This window comes from Geotrypetes seraphini, chromosome 8 (assembly GCF_902459505.1).
Source record: "Geotrypetes seraphini chromosome 8, aGeoSer1.1, whole genome shotgun sequence".
NCBI lineage: Eukaryota > Metazoa > Chordata > Amphibia > Gymnophiona > Dermophiidae > Geotrypetes > Geotrypetes seraphini.
The window spans coordinates 66,901,115-66,921,198 of record NC_047091.1 but is presented as its reverse complement, the minus strand read 5'-3'; the positions used below and the strand labels follow the sequence as shown (position 1 = coordinate 66,921,198).

The following is a 20,084-nucleotide window of genomic DNA, read 5'->3' as shown; positions in this document are numbered from 1 at the left end:
GGGTGATCGACTCACTTTGCCTTGGCGAGCTACTGACGCCCCTGCCTCGGGCCCCCTGTCAGCTCCGGGCCCGGCGGCCCTGCGGCACACCAGGCAACATCTCGCGGCACACTAGTGTGCCGCGGAACAGCGGTTGAAAAACACTGGACTAGAGCATAAAGATAGGACTGTTATTTATGCAGTCCTGCGAGGGACATTCAATAATTTATCTACCTGAATATGAAAGAAAGTAGCAAGCATGTTGAAACAAGTCTATGCAAGTTGTGACATGTCTCAAAGTTACTCACGCACAGTTGAGGCTCAGTACCAGTCTAACATTCCAAGAGACAGGATTTCAGGAGAGACCGCATGAGAATCAAATACGAAATTGCTAGATTTGAAGCACCGCTCAGTGATAAAATTTCTCATAAAATAAGGGGAAAAAGTCAAAGGAGATCCATGAATGCATGACTGCAGTTTATGGTGAGTCTGCCCCATCATCCTACAAAGTAAAATTTTGGAGCAAGCAGTTTAAGTAGGGTAGAGTCCATTGAAGATGACCCTCATGCTAGACAGCCTTTGGAAGCAACTTTCACAGAAATGTGCAAGAAATGTACAATTTAATTTGGTCAGACAAATTAAGATTTCCCAAATAGCTGAAAAAAATGGGCATCTCAGGAGGTACAGTTTAGAAAATAATTCATGAAAAGTTGGGCGTGTCTAAGGTTAGTTAAAGATGGGTTCCAAGAATGCTGACTCCATGTCAGAAGGCCACAAGGCTACAGTGCTGTCAAGAGAACTTGGAGATGCTCCATGAAGACCATGTGGATTTTTTTTTTTCATCTTTTAGTGATTGGAGATGAGATTTGGGTATATCACAGAAATCCTAAGTCCAAAATGGAGTCAATGCAGTGTAAGCACAAGTCATCCCCTACCCCAAAAAAGTTCAAGACAAAAAAAATCTGTAGGCAAAGACATAGCAACTGTCTTCTAGGATGATGAAGGACTTTTGCTTCTGGAGTTCTTGCTACACAGGACAACATAACTGGGGAGAGTTATGCCAACACAATGAGAAAAGCTCACAGCAGGCATGCTACTTCTTCACGACAATGCGCCGGAGTGCATATCACGACAATCACAGGCTGCCGTCTGAGAATGTGAGTTTTAGCAGCTGAACCTTCCACCCTACAGAACTGACCTAGCTCTCTCGGATTATTTCCTGTTCCGAGTTTTTAATATTTCTTTCTGTGAACAGTGGTTTTCAAGTGATGAAGACATCTAATTGCAGGAGACATAAACTTACATCTAGATGAAATAGACAACCCAGAAGCGAAAGACTTTAAAAACTTTCTTTCTTTACTCAATTACAATCTCCCTTCACCCAACACATGAAAAAGGCCATCATTTAGATGTGGTAGCGATGTCCGTAAAGGAGATTATAACCCCTCCCATCTCTCTTTCGGACAGTACTTGGTGTCATGATATCTGGTCTGACCATTTCACTTATTATTTCAATCTAATCTGGACTCTGCTAAAATCTAAGACACACCCATGGACAAAAAGAGAACACCTCACAAGGGGCCATATCAACCCAGAGGAATATTGGTCACAATATGATCTACAAGCGAAGATAGAAAAAGGAGTTGACTTCTATGATCACTGGACGATAACTAGCACATCCATTTTAGATAAAATTGCCCCTAAACGGAATAGTAAAAGCTGCTCAAACAAATACAACAAATGGTTTGACATCAAACTCCTAACAATGAAACAATCAGTAAGACAACTAGAAAGAATCTGGAAAAAAACGGGAAAACTGTCAGACCGAAACAACTGCAGCGGTTAGACCACTTTGTGGACTGAAGAAGTTTGATCACGTAACATCTTCCTATCGACTTCTACACTGGCTGCCGATGGAGGCACGTGTGAAATTCAAGTTTGGGTGTTTTTGTTTATGGCTTAGCCCCTAAATATATAACAGACCTTTTCTCTTTCACAACCAGCAGACATAGGCGAAGTTCACCCGATCTTTGTTTCTCCACCGGTTAGAGGTTGTAAATTTAAAAGTCATCATCAACATATTTTCTCACATCAAGCAGCACTGTGGAGTAAAGACCTAGAACAATTACTCGTACCTATTACCTAGGGAATTCAGGAAACGTCTAAAAACACATCTGTTCCTGAAATACTTAGGAAACCAACCTATACAATCTTAGTCCTCAACAAATGATCTCTAGAACTATCAATCACCAAGTCTATACTTTGTTGATTCCACTTAGTCTGTAACATCTTTAATCATTGTAAACCGCATAGAACTTCACGGTCCTGTGGTATATAAAAAATTTGTTATTATTATTATTATTATCAAGGAAGCTGTGATGTCCTGGTTTGAAGGTCAAACTGAAGAATTATTTTCAAAGGGGTTAAAGTCGTTGCAGAAAAAATGGATGATGTTTATGGAGCTATTAGGAGACTATACTGAATAATAAAACAAAAATTTTTTGAAAACTCTTTTTTTTCCTACTGAGGCAGATAAATTATTGAATGCCTCTCTGCTAACTTTGTCCGGTTAGCCATATCGGGGTCTACAGTATATTGGACCTGCCCCTGGAATATCCCCAGGATCTCCAGCTAGAGTTTCAGTGATAACTGGTGATTTTCAGCAAAGCTAAACAGTTATCTCCCACTGAAAATGACCACTTAGTTACCAAAACACAAGTTAACCGGTTGGCAGCCATCACCGACATGTTAATTTGTTCTGAATATCAGGGGTTATCTTTACAGCCTACATCTCATCAGTCATGAATTATGACATATGCTTGCTCAAACGTAAAGGTCTTCAGATCTTTTTAAAATAATGATAAACTTTCAATAAATCTTAGTTCTGATGGAAGATTGTTCCACATTTTTGGACCTATCACTTTACTAGAATAAAAAGCTATAATTATATGTGTCTGAGGGAGAAACTGTACCAAAAAGATACAAACACTTGAACATATAAAACACTTGAACCAAAACATATAAAACACTTGATCCAAAACACTTGAACATATAAAATATCTTTTGGTAGCAACAATGATTAAAATGGAGTTCTAGCAATCTACAATTGGAAAAGACCATAAATAATTTTTAGCCATGTGAACACCAAGAGTGAGAAACAAGGAATGGATCTACTTTCTGAGATCTGTAGGGTACTGATGATCCAGATTGGCCACTTTTGGAAATGTTGTGCTCATAGGATCTTTGGTCTATCCAGGCATGGTACATGCTATGTTCTGATGTTCTTTTCTACAGATGTACGAAGGGTAATTCTGTAGTAACATAGTAGATGACAGCAGATAAAAGACCTGTACAGTTTATCTAGTCTGCCCAACAAGATAAATGTATAATATATGGTGATATATATATATATATATATATGATTTGTCCTTGCTAATTTCAGGGCATAGATCGTAGAAGTCTGCCCTGCGGTGGCTTTGCATCTCAATTACTAATGTTGTAATCTAATCACCACTAAGCTTGTTTGGTTCCATGCCTCCCATATGGGGTAGCATGGGCCTTCTCACCTTCTTCTCAGGCCCCCTCTGCTTCAATAGCTGGTGTATCCCCAATGGCTGAACTGAGCATGTTTAGGAGTGCCGACGTCAGCAGCCGATGTGCGCTGTCGACTAGAGCGCTGCTCTGGCAACACAGGTGGGACTTGCAGAGGAGATCTGTTCACCTGATGGGGTTTGGCATCCCTGCCAGCAAAGTTATACCTCAATGTCGCCAGGATGGTGGTGGCAAGGTCGTAGCTGTGGTGGGAGCAGGATGGGGGGGATAGGGAGAGAATACCTGGTCCCCCTGGCCCCCTTCCAAAATTCACTTCTGGCTATGCCACTGGTATGCAGTTACTGTTATAGAATACTGGTATTAAGTCGACGTCTACATGCCTAACTTTAGCTTTTACTTTGAGCATGGGAATGTTGAAGCGATCTTGCCAGGATCACAATTGGTGGCAAAAATTAGAATTGGAGACTGCTTTATGGGTTTCACTGTTATTGTGTATTTTTTTTTTTTTTTTAGATTTGGGCGCCGGGCAATCCTAATCTGGTCTTATCTGCAGATGGCTGTGGCAGGGTCTTGTGTAGCTTTCTCACCCAACTTCATCTTCTACTGTGTCTTCCGCTTCATAACTGGCATGGCTCTCTCAGGAATTTTGCTCAACTGTGTTTGTCTGCGTAAGTAAATCCCTCAGTTTGCAGGAGATGTGTGTACAGTGTAATCTGACGGTGGGAGGGGTCAAAGAAAGTAAGAAACATGGTTCTCTAAGGGCGATCAGATGATTTTGCTCTGAACCATTCAGTCCTGATTTTATCCCCATGGCATGCATGAACTCCTGTTGTACATAGGATCCCTACATGGAAAGAGGATGTCTGGCCAGCACTGGGTGGACTTCTACGGTCTTTCTCCTTCCCTACATAAAACGGTCAGGTGGTCACTCAGCTTCACTTCCCCAACCCTCCTGATATCTTTAAATCCTATAGTTCTTCACTGGCAATTAGTAACAACACATTTGCCCTGCTCATGCCAGCTCTGATCCTTTCCTTTAATGGAACTTCCAGGTCCCACAAGCAGGAAGCTTTGTCAGAGGGAAGGCTTGCACAGGTGCAAGCAAGGAGAAGGTGTTGTTGCTTGCTGCTGATAAAGAGCTAAAGGATTTAAAGGTACCAGGGAGAGAGGTCAGGGGTTGAGGGAGTGAAGTTAAGTATCCCCCCTATGATCTCAGAGAGAGAGAGAAAGATGCTGGGAGTCTTCAGCTGGCAGAGCTTGAGGATCCCCACCAGCCACATCACTACTGGATGGGTATGAGTCCAAAGTGGGTAGGCCTGTGCCCAACTGTGGCTATGCCCTGCTCTCCAGTGAATGTCTCTCTTGTATTTAGACATTAAGCACTTGTGTGTGACCATTATAGAATACCACTGAGCGCTTTGTTAATATATATAAATAAGTGTTAACACCCACATAAGTGTTAGCATTCTTTAACTATAAACACATAAGAACATAGAACATACATAAGTTGCCTCCGCTGGGTCAGACCAGAGGTCCATCGTGCCCAGCAGTCCGCACCCGCGGCGGCCCATCAGGTCCATGACCTGTTAGGTGGTCCCCGACTTTTCCTATAACCCATCTCTACTTCTATCTGTACCCCTCAATCCCCTTATCCTTCAGGAATTTTTTTATTTTTATTTTTTTTTTTAAGTTCAATCAATTTTATTAGCATTTTGTCATAGAAATACAAGCATTTATCCAAACCTTCCTTGAACCCCCTGTAGCGTGCTCTGCCCTATCACAACCTCCGGGAGTGCGCTCCATGTGTCCACCACCCTCTGAGTAAAGAAGAACTTCCTAGCATTTGTTCTAAACCTATCCCCTTTCAATTTCTCCGAGTGCCCCCTTGTACTTGTGGTCCCCAAAGTCTGAAGAATCTGTCCCTGTCTACCTTCTCTATGCCTTTCAGGATTTTAAAGTTTTCCATACCTCTTACCAATTTAGTCGCTCTTCTCTGGACTCCCTCAAGTATCGCCATGTCCTTTTTGAGGTACGTGACCAGTACTGGACACAGTACTCCAGATGCGGGCGCACCATTGCATGATACAGCGGCAAGATGACTTCCTTCATCCTGGTCGTGATACCCTTTTTGATGATACCTAACATTCTGTTTGCTTTCTTACTTGCAATGTTCATTACCTATGGGTTATTGGCATTCCTCATTATAATAAACTATTGGTGCATCGGCTATGTGTATCTACTAGTGCATGTGTGTAGTTTATAATCTATTCAATAAAAATTTTCCTATAGATGGAGAATGGAAATAGCTATTTTTTAAATAAGACACAATGAAAGTGGTAAAAACAAACATAAGAACATAAGACTATCCATACTGGGTCGGACCAATGGTCCATCTAGCCCAATATTGTGTTTAAAACAATGGCCAGTCCAGGTCACAAATACCTGGCAGAATCCCAAATAGTAGCAACATTCCATGCTACCAATCCCAGGGACAGCAGTGGCTTCCCCCATGCCTGTCTCAATATCAGACAAAAGACATTTCCTCCAGGAACTTGTCCAAATCTTTTTAAATCCAGATACATTAACTGCTGTTACCACATCATCTAACAATGAGCTCCAGAGCTTTAAGCATGCAAATGGTGCTTAAATTTAGGTGACCTGTTACACAGAAGCCAATTTTTGAAAATGATTGGGGGTGCTCAACTCATAACTCACAACAAATGTCTCCTCATCCAGCAAAGGGAAAAAAAGAAAACCCCCAAATACCTCTGGTAGTGAGTGACCAACCTATATCTAAATGTCAAGAGCAGGGCAGTTAATGTGGACATATTGAAAGTTAGGGTCCTCCACTCTCTTTTCCCCCTCGCAGCTTGTCAGCATCATGCTTTCTCTCTCTCCATTCAAGACATGCATAGTACTTTTCTCCAACCAGTCCCTTTCTTCCCAAAGCCCATCTACACCACACTCTATTCCCCCAATTTTTCATTTCCCCTAATTTTTCTTCCCCCTTGCTCCTCCTGATCCTTTCCCCACCTCCCTACTCCTCCTGCATAGGTATAATTTGATGTTTCTATATTTGGGGACAGGGAGTTTAATAGTTCTCTTCCTGCTCCACTCCTTGAATCTTTTTAGCCTGTTCTACTTTTCATTTTCCCTTGGTTCCCCATCCCCTTTTACAGAACTGTAGCACTTCCACTGGCACTCACAAATTCCAGGCCAGTGGCCACCTTCTGCCTTCAGAGTCCACATCAGATTCTTTGCCGCATGCGCACCCTGAGCTCTGGAAGCTCAGCAAGCATCATAGTTTGAAACCTCAAAAATTAGATGCTGAGTGGGAGAACATGTTCTAGCAGCCCAGGGCATAGAAGCACGCACTCATACTAAGCCATTGTGTTCTGAGGTGCCTGCAGGATATTGCTCCAGTGGCTAAGGAACAAATATCCAGGGTCTTGGGCATGTTCCCTCTAAGCTATGCGCTTATGCGCGCGCACACAACTTGCCGAACCCGCGCACACAAATTAAAATAGTGCGCACAAAAAAATAAATTTTTGCCTAAAATGATTTTAACTGCTAAAATGAAATGTTGCAGAAGACCAGCTGTTCCGATTTCCCATTTATCACATTTATTGAAGCGCTATAATATAAATTTGAAGTCATTCACATGATTCCGTTATCTTTGGCAGTTGAACTTGACACGTCACGTAACCCATAGGGCTATAGCCTATGGCCCATAGGATATGAAACACTTCCAATTTTTTGACTTCCTGAAGTTCCGCCATATTGTTTATTTCATGGAATTGTAGTGTGCAGCTTGGTACTGCGGTTGTATAACTGTATTCGTTTATTAAATTGCAACCAGATATAACTCTTAAAATGTCTAAACCGCGAATGGTGAAAAGTGTAAAACACAAGAGAGCTGCAACAGCTTTTAGGTCTGAATGGCTTGAAGGAATTGTTGAAACGGAGACACCGGAATCTCGAAATACAATGCGTGTTTGACTGTGTGAAATATTTACCTATGACGAAGATGATGGAGTTGTGTGTTGTTATTGTCAAGATGCCAAGGCAACTGAAAAATTCTCTACTGGAAAAATATGGGATGATGTTTAGAAACTGGACTTTCTGAAACGCCATCTATCAAGTAAATCTCATACCGACAGTATTAGGAAACTCAGAAGTAAAAATCTGAATTTAAGAGGGGGACTGGTTAACATGTTGCTTGAAAGCCCAACCGAAAAAGAAAACAGGCAAATTAGTAATGAACGGAAGCGTTCCAGTCCTGATGAAATTAAGGTTCTTGTCGACAGTGTTGTGCTGGCCATTAAGATGAATATCTCAATGCTCTTTGTTCAAGATATCAATGAGCACATGGCGAAGTATGTTAGTATACCTGATAGCTGGAGGAGCAAAAACTATGCGTTTGAATTTCTTGGAATTATCAATGTCATCATGCAAGATGATTGTATGGCAAACATTAAATTAGCAATACGTTAACTGTTGATGAAAGCACAGACATTTCTGTCAACAAGTACTTAATACTCTACTTTAAGTATCGGCCAGTCAATTCAGATGAGTATAGGACATCATTTGGTGGGATGCTACAGTTGGAAGCATGTGATGCTACATCAATAGTAACAGCAATTATGGAATTCTATAGGAAACATGAACTTGACCTGAATAAAATGGTTATGTTCACCTCTGATGGTGCCTCTGTTATGTTGGGCAAAATAGATGGTGTTGCAGCACAGCTGAAAAAAGACATTCCACATTTAGTGCAGCAACATTGTGTTGCACATCGGGAAAATTTGGGACTTTCTGATTCATGGAAAGAAGTAAAATTGATGAAAGAAGTAGAAACTGTAATGAGAACTGTGTACACGGTGTTCTTTCGGTCTTCTACTAAACAATGAAAATTTCAAGAAATAGCAGATGCATCTGAATGTGAATCAATTGCTCTCAGACCTCTTAATGAAGTGCGCTGGTTATCTAGACACTTTGCACTTAAAGCAATTATTCGAAATTATGATCCCCTGTTAAAATATTTTGAAGAAGACAAAGATAATGATCCTATTGCAAAGTACTGCTATAAGAAGCTGAACAGTGAACAATTTCATATTACACTTGAAGTTTTGAATGTTGTCTTATCAGAACTGGCTTCCTTAACCATGGCATTTCAAAAACGTGGTTTGACACCATTGGAAGCTTATCATCTTGCACAGGGTAAATTGAACAAACTTCGAATGCAATACTTAGGCGACAAGGTTAAGTGGAGTGATAAAGTCAACAGTCTTCTTGACAACAGGATGAGGTCTGGAGAAAAAGTTTCAGTGGATATTAATTCCATATTAAACCTTCATCAACATCCTATGTTTGCATCTGGGTGAAAGATTTCCTGAAAATGAAGTTGAGGAATGGTCTGCTTTTGACTGTACAGCAATATCACAATGCGACTTTGACTTTGGAAATGGACATATCAGATCTCTTTGTTTAACGTATAAACAATTTCTTCCAGAGGAAAGTGTTATTATTCAGCAATACAATGACTTTAAATTTCTTGTTGCAGAAAAAATCAAAAGCAATCTGATAAACAGCTTTCCAGATATGACGAAATTTGCATTTCAGAATGAACAATTTGCAGATTTAGCAAAATTGATGGACATTGGTGCCACATTCTTAGCATCTAGTTCAGATTGTGAGCATGGTTTTAGTCTAATGAACAATTTGAAGACTAAACAAAGGAATCGTTTACATTTAGAGCATTTGGAAATGCTGATGTGTGTTAAGAGTCACCTTCAAGATGGAGGCTCAACAGATCTTGACAGAATTTATTCGGACTGGATAAATATGAAAGATCGCAGGGAAAAACTTTGATAACTAAATTGCTGTTATTTTCTAAATTTTAAGTATAAAGTACAATGATACCTTATTTATAGCTAGCGCTCAATGAAACATTTCAATGAAACATAATTTATGTTTATTGAAATGAGACTTTATGTTACATAAAGTGTAACTAAAATTACATTGTATTTTCATTAATTCAGACTAAACTCAAAGACCTGCCCATAAATGCCCATAACTGAACTCCGGGCCCTCTGGCAATCATTTTTATAGCGCACACAAATTTAGTTTTTCTTTAAAATGCGCACAGATGAAATTTTTGCGCACACAGCCTATGAAAAATTAGAGGGAACATTAGCCTTGGGCGGAGCTTGACCAAGATGGCGGTGTTCGGTCTTCGGGGAGACACCGTCACTGTGGTCTAGAATTTTCCATCGCTTACCAGATGGTAAAGAGGAAATTGAAGGTCCGGGTGTTCCCGGACGAAATTGTGCTGTGGACCAGCCCAATGGACGTCTTCATCGAGTATAGCTCGCGAACACTACAACTGGGAATTTCCTCAGCTGGAGAACGAGTGCAGGCTGAGGCACAGTTTTCCTTTGAGGTTGCTACTCTGTCCCCGGATAAGCACAGTCTACCGACCCGACCCGCAGCAGTGGAAGAGGTGTCAGCCTGGGACGTGCTCCTGCTGGTTAAGCAGAGCGGGGGATCCGACTCTGGTTTGAGGCAGGAGGAGCTGTTTGATTTGTCACCACAGCGATCGGTGGAGGGAGTATGGCTGGCTCATGAAATTTCTACAGTAGCTACTGTGGATACAGGTACTTTATTTGCAACAGGGGCTCATAGAACTGAGTTTTCTCCCCTACAGAGACCTGAGGGAATCAATTTGGAATGCTATTGCTAATTTGCAAGTCTCACTGGGGAACCAAATACAGCAACTTTCCACTCAGTGTATTAAGGTACTTTCAGAAAATCTGGAACTTAAAAATGAACTTTGGAAAATCTGATGATTTGGAAATTCAGATGAAAATTTTGGAAGCACAAGCTTTCACTTGGCTTAAAGACAGTTCTAGCTTACATTTCAAACAAGAAATGTTGGAAAATTCCATAAGGAGATGTAATCTGCGGATCATTAATTTCCCAAAAGTTTTCCCAATAGCTGCCTTAGTTATGTTTAAAAGATATATGAATGAGATTCTGAAGGTGCCAGAAACCTCTTATCCACCTCTTTCTAAGATATGTTACCTTCCAAAGAGAGTTAGGCGTCAAAATCCAAACCAGCAGAACTATCTGCTGATAGTTTAGATTTAACTAATTTCCTTGAGAAGTCGGAAACTGAGGTTCAAGCTTCTGCTGCAAAGATGGTACAGTTTGCTATTGATTCTGATAGAGAATGGATGTTAAAGCTGTTTTTTTAAATATAAAGATGTTACATTTTTGACTAATACTATCAGAATGTTTCCTGATGTATCTCGCTTTACCCAGAAAAGATGAAAACAGTTTCTTATTTTGAGACCACAGGTTACTCAGCTGGGGGCAACTTTTGTTCTCCGATTCCCCTGTAAATGTGTATTGGTTTATAAGGACATGTACGTCTTCTATGAGCCACAGGAGTTATCTAAATTTATCTCCACTAAGAGTAATTCTTGATTAATTAGGGGTATGGCTGGCTCTCAGATAGCTCAGAAAGAATAGTTTAAGAGCAATTAGACCGCATCATGATTCTCTTTTCTTTTATTTGCTTATTTGTTTACAAATTTCAGCCTATCATCAGCTCCGCTTTCATTTAAATGGTGGACTAACTATACTTTGTAATATTTTGTTTACATTCCTAAATTCAAGTTTATTCAAGTTTTATTAGGATTTTATATACCGCCTATCAAGGTTATCTAAGCGGTTTTACAATCAGGTACTCAAGCATTTTCCTTGATTCTATGTTTGATTGTGGTTACATTGTATTTTTTCTTTTGACTTAAAAGTTGAAAATTGTCAAATGTTAAAATCAGCAAATAAAGAATTATGAAAAAAAGGAACAAACATCCAGCTCAAGGAACCCAGTGGAGACATGGGTGGTGCTTGCAGAGTTTTACCAAGAGCAAATAATGGAGCAAGGATTCTGCAATTAAGCAAGAAGAAAGGCAAACCAGGAAGCACAGTTTGTGAGACAGCATGTTCCTTCTCCTCTATCCCCAATCCTGCCAATGGTCTCCTGTCACTCTTCTGGCTGCAGCTAGTGTGCTACTTCTTTAGGCTCATATAGCCCAGTGACCCTACCATTTCTACCTCCTGTAGAACGTAATAGGGGAATAATATTTTTAATTTTTGTAAGGAATGGAAATAGTGCTACTCTCCATTCTCCCTCGGTTCAGGTCTCTGTCCATAGCTTCTCTCAATAAGAACATAAGAAATGCCTCTGCTGGATCAGACCAGAGGTCCATCGTGCTCTGCAGTCTGCTCACACGGCAGCCCATCTATACCCTTCAATCCCCTTTTCCTTCAGGAAATCATCTAATCCCTTCTTGAAACCCAATAGCGTACTTTGTCCTATCATACCCTCTGGAAGCGCATTCCAGATGTCCACCACCCTTTGGGTGAAGAAGAACTTCCTAAATTGGTTCTGAATATGTCCCCTCTTAATTTTTCCAAATGCCCTCTCGTTCTTGTAGTTTTCGAGAGTTTGAAGAATCTGTCCCTATCCACTTTCTCTATGCCCTTCATGATCTTGTACGTCTCTATCATATCCCTCTAAGCCTCCGCTTCTCCAGGGAAAAGAGCCCCAGTTTCTCTAATCTTTCAGCATATGAAAGGTTTTCCATACTTTTTATCAATCGCGTCGCTCTTTTCTGAACCCTCTCGAGTATTTCCATATCCTTCTTAAGGTACGGCGACCAATACTGAACGCAGTACTCCAGATGTGAGCACACCATCGCCCGATATAACGGCAAGATAACATCCTTCGTTCTGGTTGTAATACCTTTCTTGATAATACCTAGCATTCTGTTCGCCTTCTTTGAGGCTGCTGCACACTGTGCCGACTGCTTCATCGTCTTATCTATCAGTACCCCCTTAAGTCCTTCTCTAGGCTACTTTCACCCATTACCAGCCCTCCCATCATATAGCTGTATATCAGGTTTCTGTTTCCTATATGCAAGACTTTACATTTCTCTACATTAAAGTTCATCTGCCATTTATTCGCTCACTCTCCCAGTTTGTTCAGGTCCCTTTGTAAATCTTTACAGTCCTCTTTAGTCCTAACCCCACTAAAAAGTTTTGTGTCATCTGCGAATTTTATAACCTCACACTTCGGCCCTGTTTCTAGGTCATTAAATACATTGAACAGCAACGGTCCAAGTACCGACCCCTGCGGAACACCACTCGTGACCCTTCTCCAGTCTGAGTAGTGGCCCTTCACTCCTACCCTTTGCTTCCTACCCGCCAGCCAATTTTTGATCCATCTATGTACATCTCCTTCCACCCCATGGTTCTTCAGTTTCTGTAGTAGGTGTTCATGGGGTACCTTGTCGAAGGCTTTTTGGAAATCCAAGTATACAATGTCTATGGGGGCCCCTTCATCCATTTGTTTGTTAATTCCTTCAAAGAAGTGCAATAAGTTCGTTAGGCACGATCTTCCCTTGCAGAAGCCATGTTGTCTTGTTTTCATCAGTTTATTTCTTTCTAGATGCTCTTCGATGCTGTCTTTTATCAGCGCTTCTGCTATCTTCCCTGTGACCAATGTCAGACTTACCGGTTTGTAGTTCTGCCGGTCACCTCTCGATCCTTTTTTAAAGATGGGTGTAACATTTGCTATCTTCCATTCCTCCGGGATCACCCCTGTTTTCAGGGGTAGATTGCAAACCTGCTGTAGTGATTCCGCTATTTCTTCTTTTAGTTCTTTCAAAACCCTAGGGTGGATTCCATCTGGGCCCGGAGATTTGTCTGTTTTTAATCTATCTATCTGCTTGAGTACGTCTTCGAGGCTTACCTCTATGGATGTTCATTTTTCTGCTTGATCTCCTTTGAAGATTTTTTCAGGTTCCGGCACGTTGGATGTGTCCTCTCTTGTAAATACTGACAAAAAAACGTTTAGTCTATCCGCTACTTCTTTTTCCTCCTTCATCACTCCCTTCCTATCTCCTTCATCCAGTGGTCTCACCTCTCCCTTGCCGGCTGCTTCCCTTTAACATATCTGAAGAACAGTTTGAAATTTCGTGCTTCCCTGGCTAGCTTCTCTTTGTATTATCTTTTTGATGTTGCCTGTGCTCTTTCCAGGTTTCCCTGGTTTTGTCCTTTTTCCACATCCGGAATGATTTTTTCTTATCTCCTATCGCTTTCTTCACTTCTTTATTTATCCACGCCGGGTCTTTTGTTCGGTTCTTTTTGCACCCTTTTCTAAATCTGGGGATATACAGGTTTGGTGCTTCATTCACCGTGTCCTTGAATAAAGACCAGGCTTGCTCCACAGTCTGCGATTTTTTTGAGCTGCCAAGAGAAAGTAAGTTTTAAAATGGAGATCTTCAGTTCAAGGTATTTCATCTTTCCACAAACTTCTTCCCTTTCCCCATCCTTCTAAAGAAATACCTTATTTACCCACAGTGACTGCAAGATTGGAAGAAAAGAGTAGAGCAGCTACCCAGAACTGACCCAGTGCAATTAAAGTAGTAATATATCTCCCAATCAGTGATTTTTAGGCTCGTTCAGTTGTGGAGAGTGCGATGAAGTAGGCAATGCTCGATAGCTTTCAAGCCACAGCAGGACAGAATCCACCCTCTTTTCGGTTGACCCCACAATGGAAATTTCAGGTGGCAGTGTTGAAGGGGCATCTTTGAGCCCTGTTCAACATGCGGCTCCCCTAAGCCAGGAACTGGTGTGTCCGCCAGTCAGTGCAGATTTGAGGACACTACTTTGCAAATAGATCCCATATGCAAAGGGGGCTATGGTAGGCCATTAGTGACACGTATCACTCGGTGCTAAGTACAGGTAAGCAAAATACTGGTGATTTAACAGATATTTCGGAAGCGGTTCTTCTTCAGGCACATTGTTCCTCAGATTTGAAAATATTGAAAGAAAAAGTTCAGACTTTGGAAGCAGTAGAGGCTGTTGCAATAAAAGATAAGAATTATATAAGATGCCTGGAATATTTAGAAAATCAAATCAGGAGATATAATTTGAGAGTATTAAATTTTCCTAAATCTCCATTGGTGTTTGCTGTAGATATGATCAAGAAATATCTGATTGAGATTTTGAAAATGCCCGCCAATTCATTACCCCCGATTACTAAAGCTACATATTTGCAAGGAATTAGAAGTTCGGGTGATTTAATTTCTAAAGGCCCTGAAATGAAAGGGGGCAATATGGGCCTGACAGCTTTTCTGGAATCCTCTTTGAAGGTGATAACGCAAAAAAACACATTGAGTTGGACCACAATTCAGTACTGAAACTTATCTTCAGATATATGGAAGCAAACTTTTTAGGATCAAAAATAAGAATTTTTCCAGATTTAGCAAGACACACACAGATTAGGTGCAAGGCCTTTTTGGCATTGAGGCCTAAGGTGCAGGCTTTATCAGCTAATTTTAAGTTACGTTCTCCATGTGTTTGTTGCATTCTTTTTGAGGGGAAACAGTTTCAGTTCTATGATCTTAAACAGTTGGAAAATTTTCTGAGAACTAGAGAGGATGTTAATGTTATAATGCAATCTCATATGTTAACTGATAAACCGGCTTGGAGGAGGGATTTTTAGGGGTAGGATGCTTATAGTTTAAAAGATTACTTTAGACTTATTTCCCTTTCCATCTAGAGATTTTATTGCTGTTACTGTATGTGGTGGACAAACTTTAAAAAAATATTTGCCTTATTGTACTTTATGGTACTTTTTGTAATATTCTATTTTTTGGGGGTATTTTTCTGTTTTCAAATATCCCAGTTGTTATGGTGATGTAAAATCTGAAATGATTAAAAAAAAAAAAAAAAAAGAATCCTAGTACCTGTGCTGGACCTTGTATAGACTCTGGACTCCCTGACAGGCAGTGGGAGGATGGCTCTTCATCGCTGGAGTTAGCTTGGTGTTGCTTGGGCTGTGGAGCCACCCCAGCTGACCCGGAAGGCTTCCCTTCAACATCAGCTCTGACATCGAAGGGAAGCCTTCTGGGTCAGCTTTGGTAGAAGGGGGCATGCCGCTGGGGGAAGGGGGGGCAGGAGACATGCACTGTGTACCCCCCACAAATGCCTCGCATACCCCATGTTGAGAAACACTACTCTAGCACCCACAGAGCTGGCACCTATAACCTGCTATAGAACATATAGAATTAGGGATATGTCTGCTTTCCATTTTAGAATAGGCCCTAGTCGCTATCTTGGTATCTTTATAAGCATACTGTTATTGAATTGTCCTCTTGGTAGGTCTGCATAAGGAGAGGTATATAAATAAGTTATTTTTATCATACAGTTGTAGAGTGGACACCGACATACCGTCGCACGATCACAGGGATGCTGAGTGGATACTGCTACACACTGGGGCAACTGATTCTGGTGGGCATAGCCTACATCATTCGAGATTGGCGCTGGCTCCAGCTGGCTGTGTCTGTTCCCTTCTATGTCTTCTTCCTGTATTCCTGGTAGGAGATGTTTCAAATTCATTATAAGTACAGCACACATTAAATGAATTGCCTCAAGTTCTTGCACAGAATCAGTGATGAAACTGGGAATTAAAGCTTAGGCCCAGGGAGGTGAAGCGACTCATCCCAAAGTCACACACTATTAATTAGGGCTGAAGCCCAGGGAGCTAAAGCGACCTATTCCAAGGTCATACTCTGGAAATTAGAGTTGAGGTACAGGGAGGCAAAATGACCCATTCCAAGGTCACACACTGGGGATTAGAGTTGAGGCACAGAGAGATGAAAAGATGTATTCCAAGGTCACACACTGGGGATTAGAGTTGAAGCACAGGGAGATGAAGGGATGTATTCCAAGGTCACACACTGGGGATTAGAGTTGAGGCACAGGAAGATGAAGGGATGTATTCCAAGGTCACACACTGGGGATTAGAGTTGAGGCACAGGGAGATGAAGGGATGTATTCCAAGGTCACACACTGGGAAATAGTGGAGGAGTACCCTAATGTTTATTACAATAAACTTAGAACCTGGGAAACTGGGTTTGATTCCCACTTCAGCACCTTTTAATTCTGGGCAAGTCACGTAGCCCTCCACTGTCCTAGGTACATAACTTAGATTGTGAGCCCACTAAGAACAGAAAGAGTACCTGCATATAGTATATGCAAACCACTTTGATCGTACCCACAGAAAAGTGACATATCAAATCCATTTCCCTATGCTGGGAAATAGAGCTTGAAACAGGGAGGGGAAGTAACTCACTACAAGGTTAGACACAGAGATCCAATGACAAAACTGGGCATTAGAACTGAGGGACAGATAGTTAAGAAGGTCTTTTAGAGGCTTTCTATGACTTCTGAAACATATGATGGCAGATAAAGGCCAAATGGCCCATCTAGTCAGCCCATCCACAGCATTTATCTGACCCCCTGAGGCAGGCTCATAAGATCAGAAACATGAACTGTGTCAGGTCCTTTTGATAGAACTTTTGAAGCATTTAGATTTTGCCTAGACTTCTTTGAATTTCCTTGGTTGGATGCTTGAAGATTTAACCCTACTCTTTTGGGTTTTTTTAAATTTTAGTATCAATAAATTTTTATTGAAAAGGTTTTTTGGCATTTTTACATGAATTCCAAGACAACAAAGAAGTAAACAATATATGCAAAATAATGAACAACAAAATAGAAAAAGGCCTCACACCCACCTTATTCTTTTGGTTTTGTTATCCACTTGTGGGGATTTGGTTCCTTTTTTTTCACACTTTCAGGAATATGTACCTACTTTTTCAGTCACTATTTCTTCCCTTAAAAATACACAGGTCAACATTCAACCAGCACAATCAGCATTTCTTTAAATGTTGACAACTGCCAGTTCAATGAGGTCCAAATATTCTGTGTCGGGCCATATCCGGACACTGACAGTGAATATTTGGATCATCTGAGCCATCTGGAAATTATGCAGGTACAGCAGATGTCCAGCATGTACCTACATGCCCAGTTAGCTCAATGGGAACCATCACTCAACATCACCACTATCCGCATAACTTCCAGCTCCTTCCCTACTCTGCTCCTGGACTGCCCCGGAACAAACTGGTAAATTCCACAGCCATCACACTAGATTTTCAACAGCAACATGCAGTAAAGTAGCACTGAAAATCTGGGGATGGCCTGTTCAGCATGGTTTAAGTGGGCAGGAACTAGAGAATGACACGGGGAAAAAATTTATTGCTATTCCCGCCCTATCCCCATGAGCTTGTCCCCGTCCCTGCCCCGTCCATGCGAGATCAATCCCCATCCTGCAAGCTCGGACCCCGTCCCCGCCCTGCAAACTGTCAGATCCCACCCGCACAAGCCTTGAATAGTTATGATTTTATACTGAACTTATTTTATTAAAGTATAAAAAGAGACTATTTTGTACAATTGTCATTTTATAAACACAAATAATACATAAGAACATAAGAAATGCCTCTGCTGGGTCAGACCCGAGGTCCATCGTGCCCAGCAGTCCGCTCACGCGGCGGCCCGACAGGTCCAGGACCTGTGCAGTAATCTTCTATCTATACCCCTCTATCCCCATTTCCAGTAGGAATTTGTCCAATCCTTTCTTGAACCCCAGTACCATACTCTGCCTTATAACGTCCTCTGGAAGCGCATTCCAGGTGTCCACCACACGTTGGGTAAAGAAGAACTTCCTAGCATTTGTTTTGAATCTGTCCCCTTTCAACTTTTCCGAATGCCCTCTTGTTCTCTTATTTTTCGAAAGTTCGAAGAATCTGTCCCTCTCTACTCTCTCTATGCCCTTCATGATCTTGTAAGTCTCTATCATATCCCCTCTAAGTCTCCTCTTCTCCAGGGAAAAGAGACCCAGCTTCTCCAATCTCTCAGAATACGACAGGTTTTCCATACCTATTATCAGACGTGTTGCTCTCCTTTGAACCCTCTCGACTAATGCCATATCCTTCTTAAGATACGGCGACCAATATTGGACGCAGTACTCCAAATGCGGGCGCACCATCGCCCGATACAACGGTAGGATAACTTCTTTCGTTCTGGCTGTAATACCCTTTTTGATTATACCAAGCATTCTATTCGCTCTCTTAGCGGCCGCTGCACACTGTGCTGACGGCTTCATTGTCATATCCACCATTACCCCCAAGTCCCTTTCCTGGGTACTCTTATTCAATAACATCCCTCCCATTGTATAGTTGTACCTCGAGTTTCTGCTCCCCACATGTAATACTTTACATTTTTCAATGTTGAACTTCATCTGCCATTTCGCCGCCCATTCTTCTAATTTGTTCAAGTCCCTTTGCAACTTTTCGCAGTCCTCTGTAGTCCGAGCTCCATTAAATAGTTTGGTGTCGTCCGCAAATTTTATTATCTCGCACTTCGTTCTTGTTTCTAGATCATTTATGAAGATATTAAATAGCAGCGGCCCGAGCACCGAGCCCTGCGGGACACCACTCGTGACCCTCCTCCAGTCGGAGTAGTGACCCTTCACTCCTACCCTTTGTTTTCTACCCTCCAACCAGTTTCTGATCCATCTATGTACGTCTCCTTCCACCCCATGGTTCTTCAGTTTCCGGAGTAGACGTTCATGGGGCACCTTGTCAAAGGCTTTTTGGAAATCTAGATATATGATGTCTATGGGGTCTCCTTTGTCCATCCGTTTGTTGATCCCTTCGAAGAAGTGCAATAAGTTCATTAGGCACGATCTTCCCTTGCAGAAACCATGCTGGCTGGTTATCAGAAGTTCATTTTTTTCAAAATGTTGATCGATGTTTTCTTTTATCAGTGCTTCTGCCATTTTCCCCGGAACCGAAGTCAGGCTCACCGGCCTGTAGTTTCCCGGGTCACCTCTTGATCCCTTTTTAAAGATGGGCGTAACGTTGGCTATCTTCCAATCTTCCGGGATCTCGCCTGTTTTCAGGGATAAGTTGCAAATTTGCTGCAGTAGTTCCGTTATCTCCTCCTTTAATTCCTTCAGAACCCTTGGATGTATGCCATCCGGACCCGGGGATTTGTCTGTTTTTAGTTTTTCTATCTGCCTACGAACGTCCTCAAGGCTCACTTCTATGGATGTTAATTTTTCTGCCTGACTTCCGTTGAAGAATTGCTCAGGTTCCGGTATGTTGGACGTGTTTTCGTTTGTAAATACAGACGAGAAGAACATGTTAAGCTTTTCTGCCACTACCTTCTCCTCCTTCACCACTCCCTTCCTGTCTCCGTCGTCCAGCGGTCCCACTTCCTCTCTAGCCGGCTGCTTCCCTTTAACATATCTGAAGAATGGTTTGAAATTTCTTGCTTCCCTGGCTAGCCTCTCTTCATACTCTCTTTTGGCTTTCCGAACCTCACGGTGACATTCTTTTTGATGCTTCTTGTGCTCTTTCCAGTTCCCCTCAGTTTTGTCCTTTTTCCATTTCTTGAATGATTTTTTCTTATTGCCTATCGCTTCCTTCACTGTTTTGGTTATCTACGCCGGGTCTTTTGTTCGATTTTTTTTACACCCCTTCCTGAATCTGGGGATATACAGATTTTGCACCTCGCTCACCATGTCCCTGAAGAAGGACCAGGCATGATTTACCGTTAGCCATGTTTTGGAAGTG

The 20,084-nt window shown here is 41.6% G+C and overlaps 1 protein-coding gene across 3 annotated transcripts in view; it reads left to right on the top strand.

Moving 5' to 3' along the window:
• The window catches only part of LOC117365368 (solute carrier family 22 member 6-A-like), a 130,275-nt gene that overhangs the window by 28,228 nt on the left and 81,963 nt on the right, over positions 1–20,084 (top strand). For all 3 annotated transcript variants that reach the window (XM_033955734.1, XM_033955735.1, XM_033955733.1), the window contains exons 3-4: positions 4,045–4,199; positions 15,815–15,983. In XM_033955734.1, coding sequence (XP_033811625.1) covers positions 4,045–4,199; positions 15,815–15,983 — 324 coding nt within the window. The remainder of the gene's footprint in view (positions 1–4,044; positions 4,200–15,814; positions 15,984–20,084) is intronic.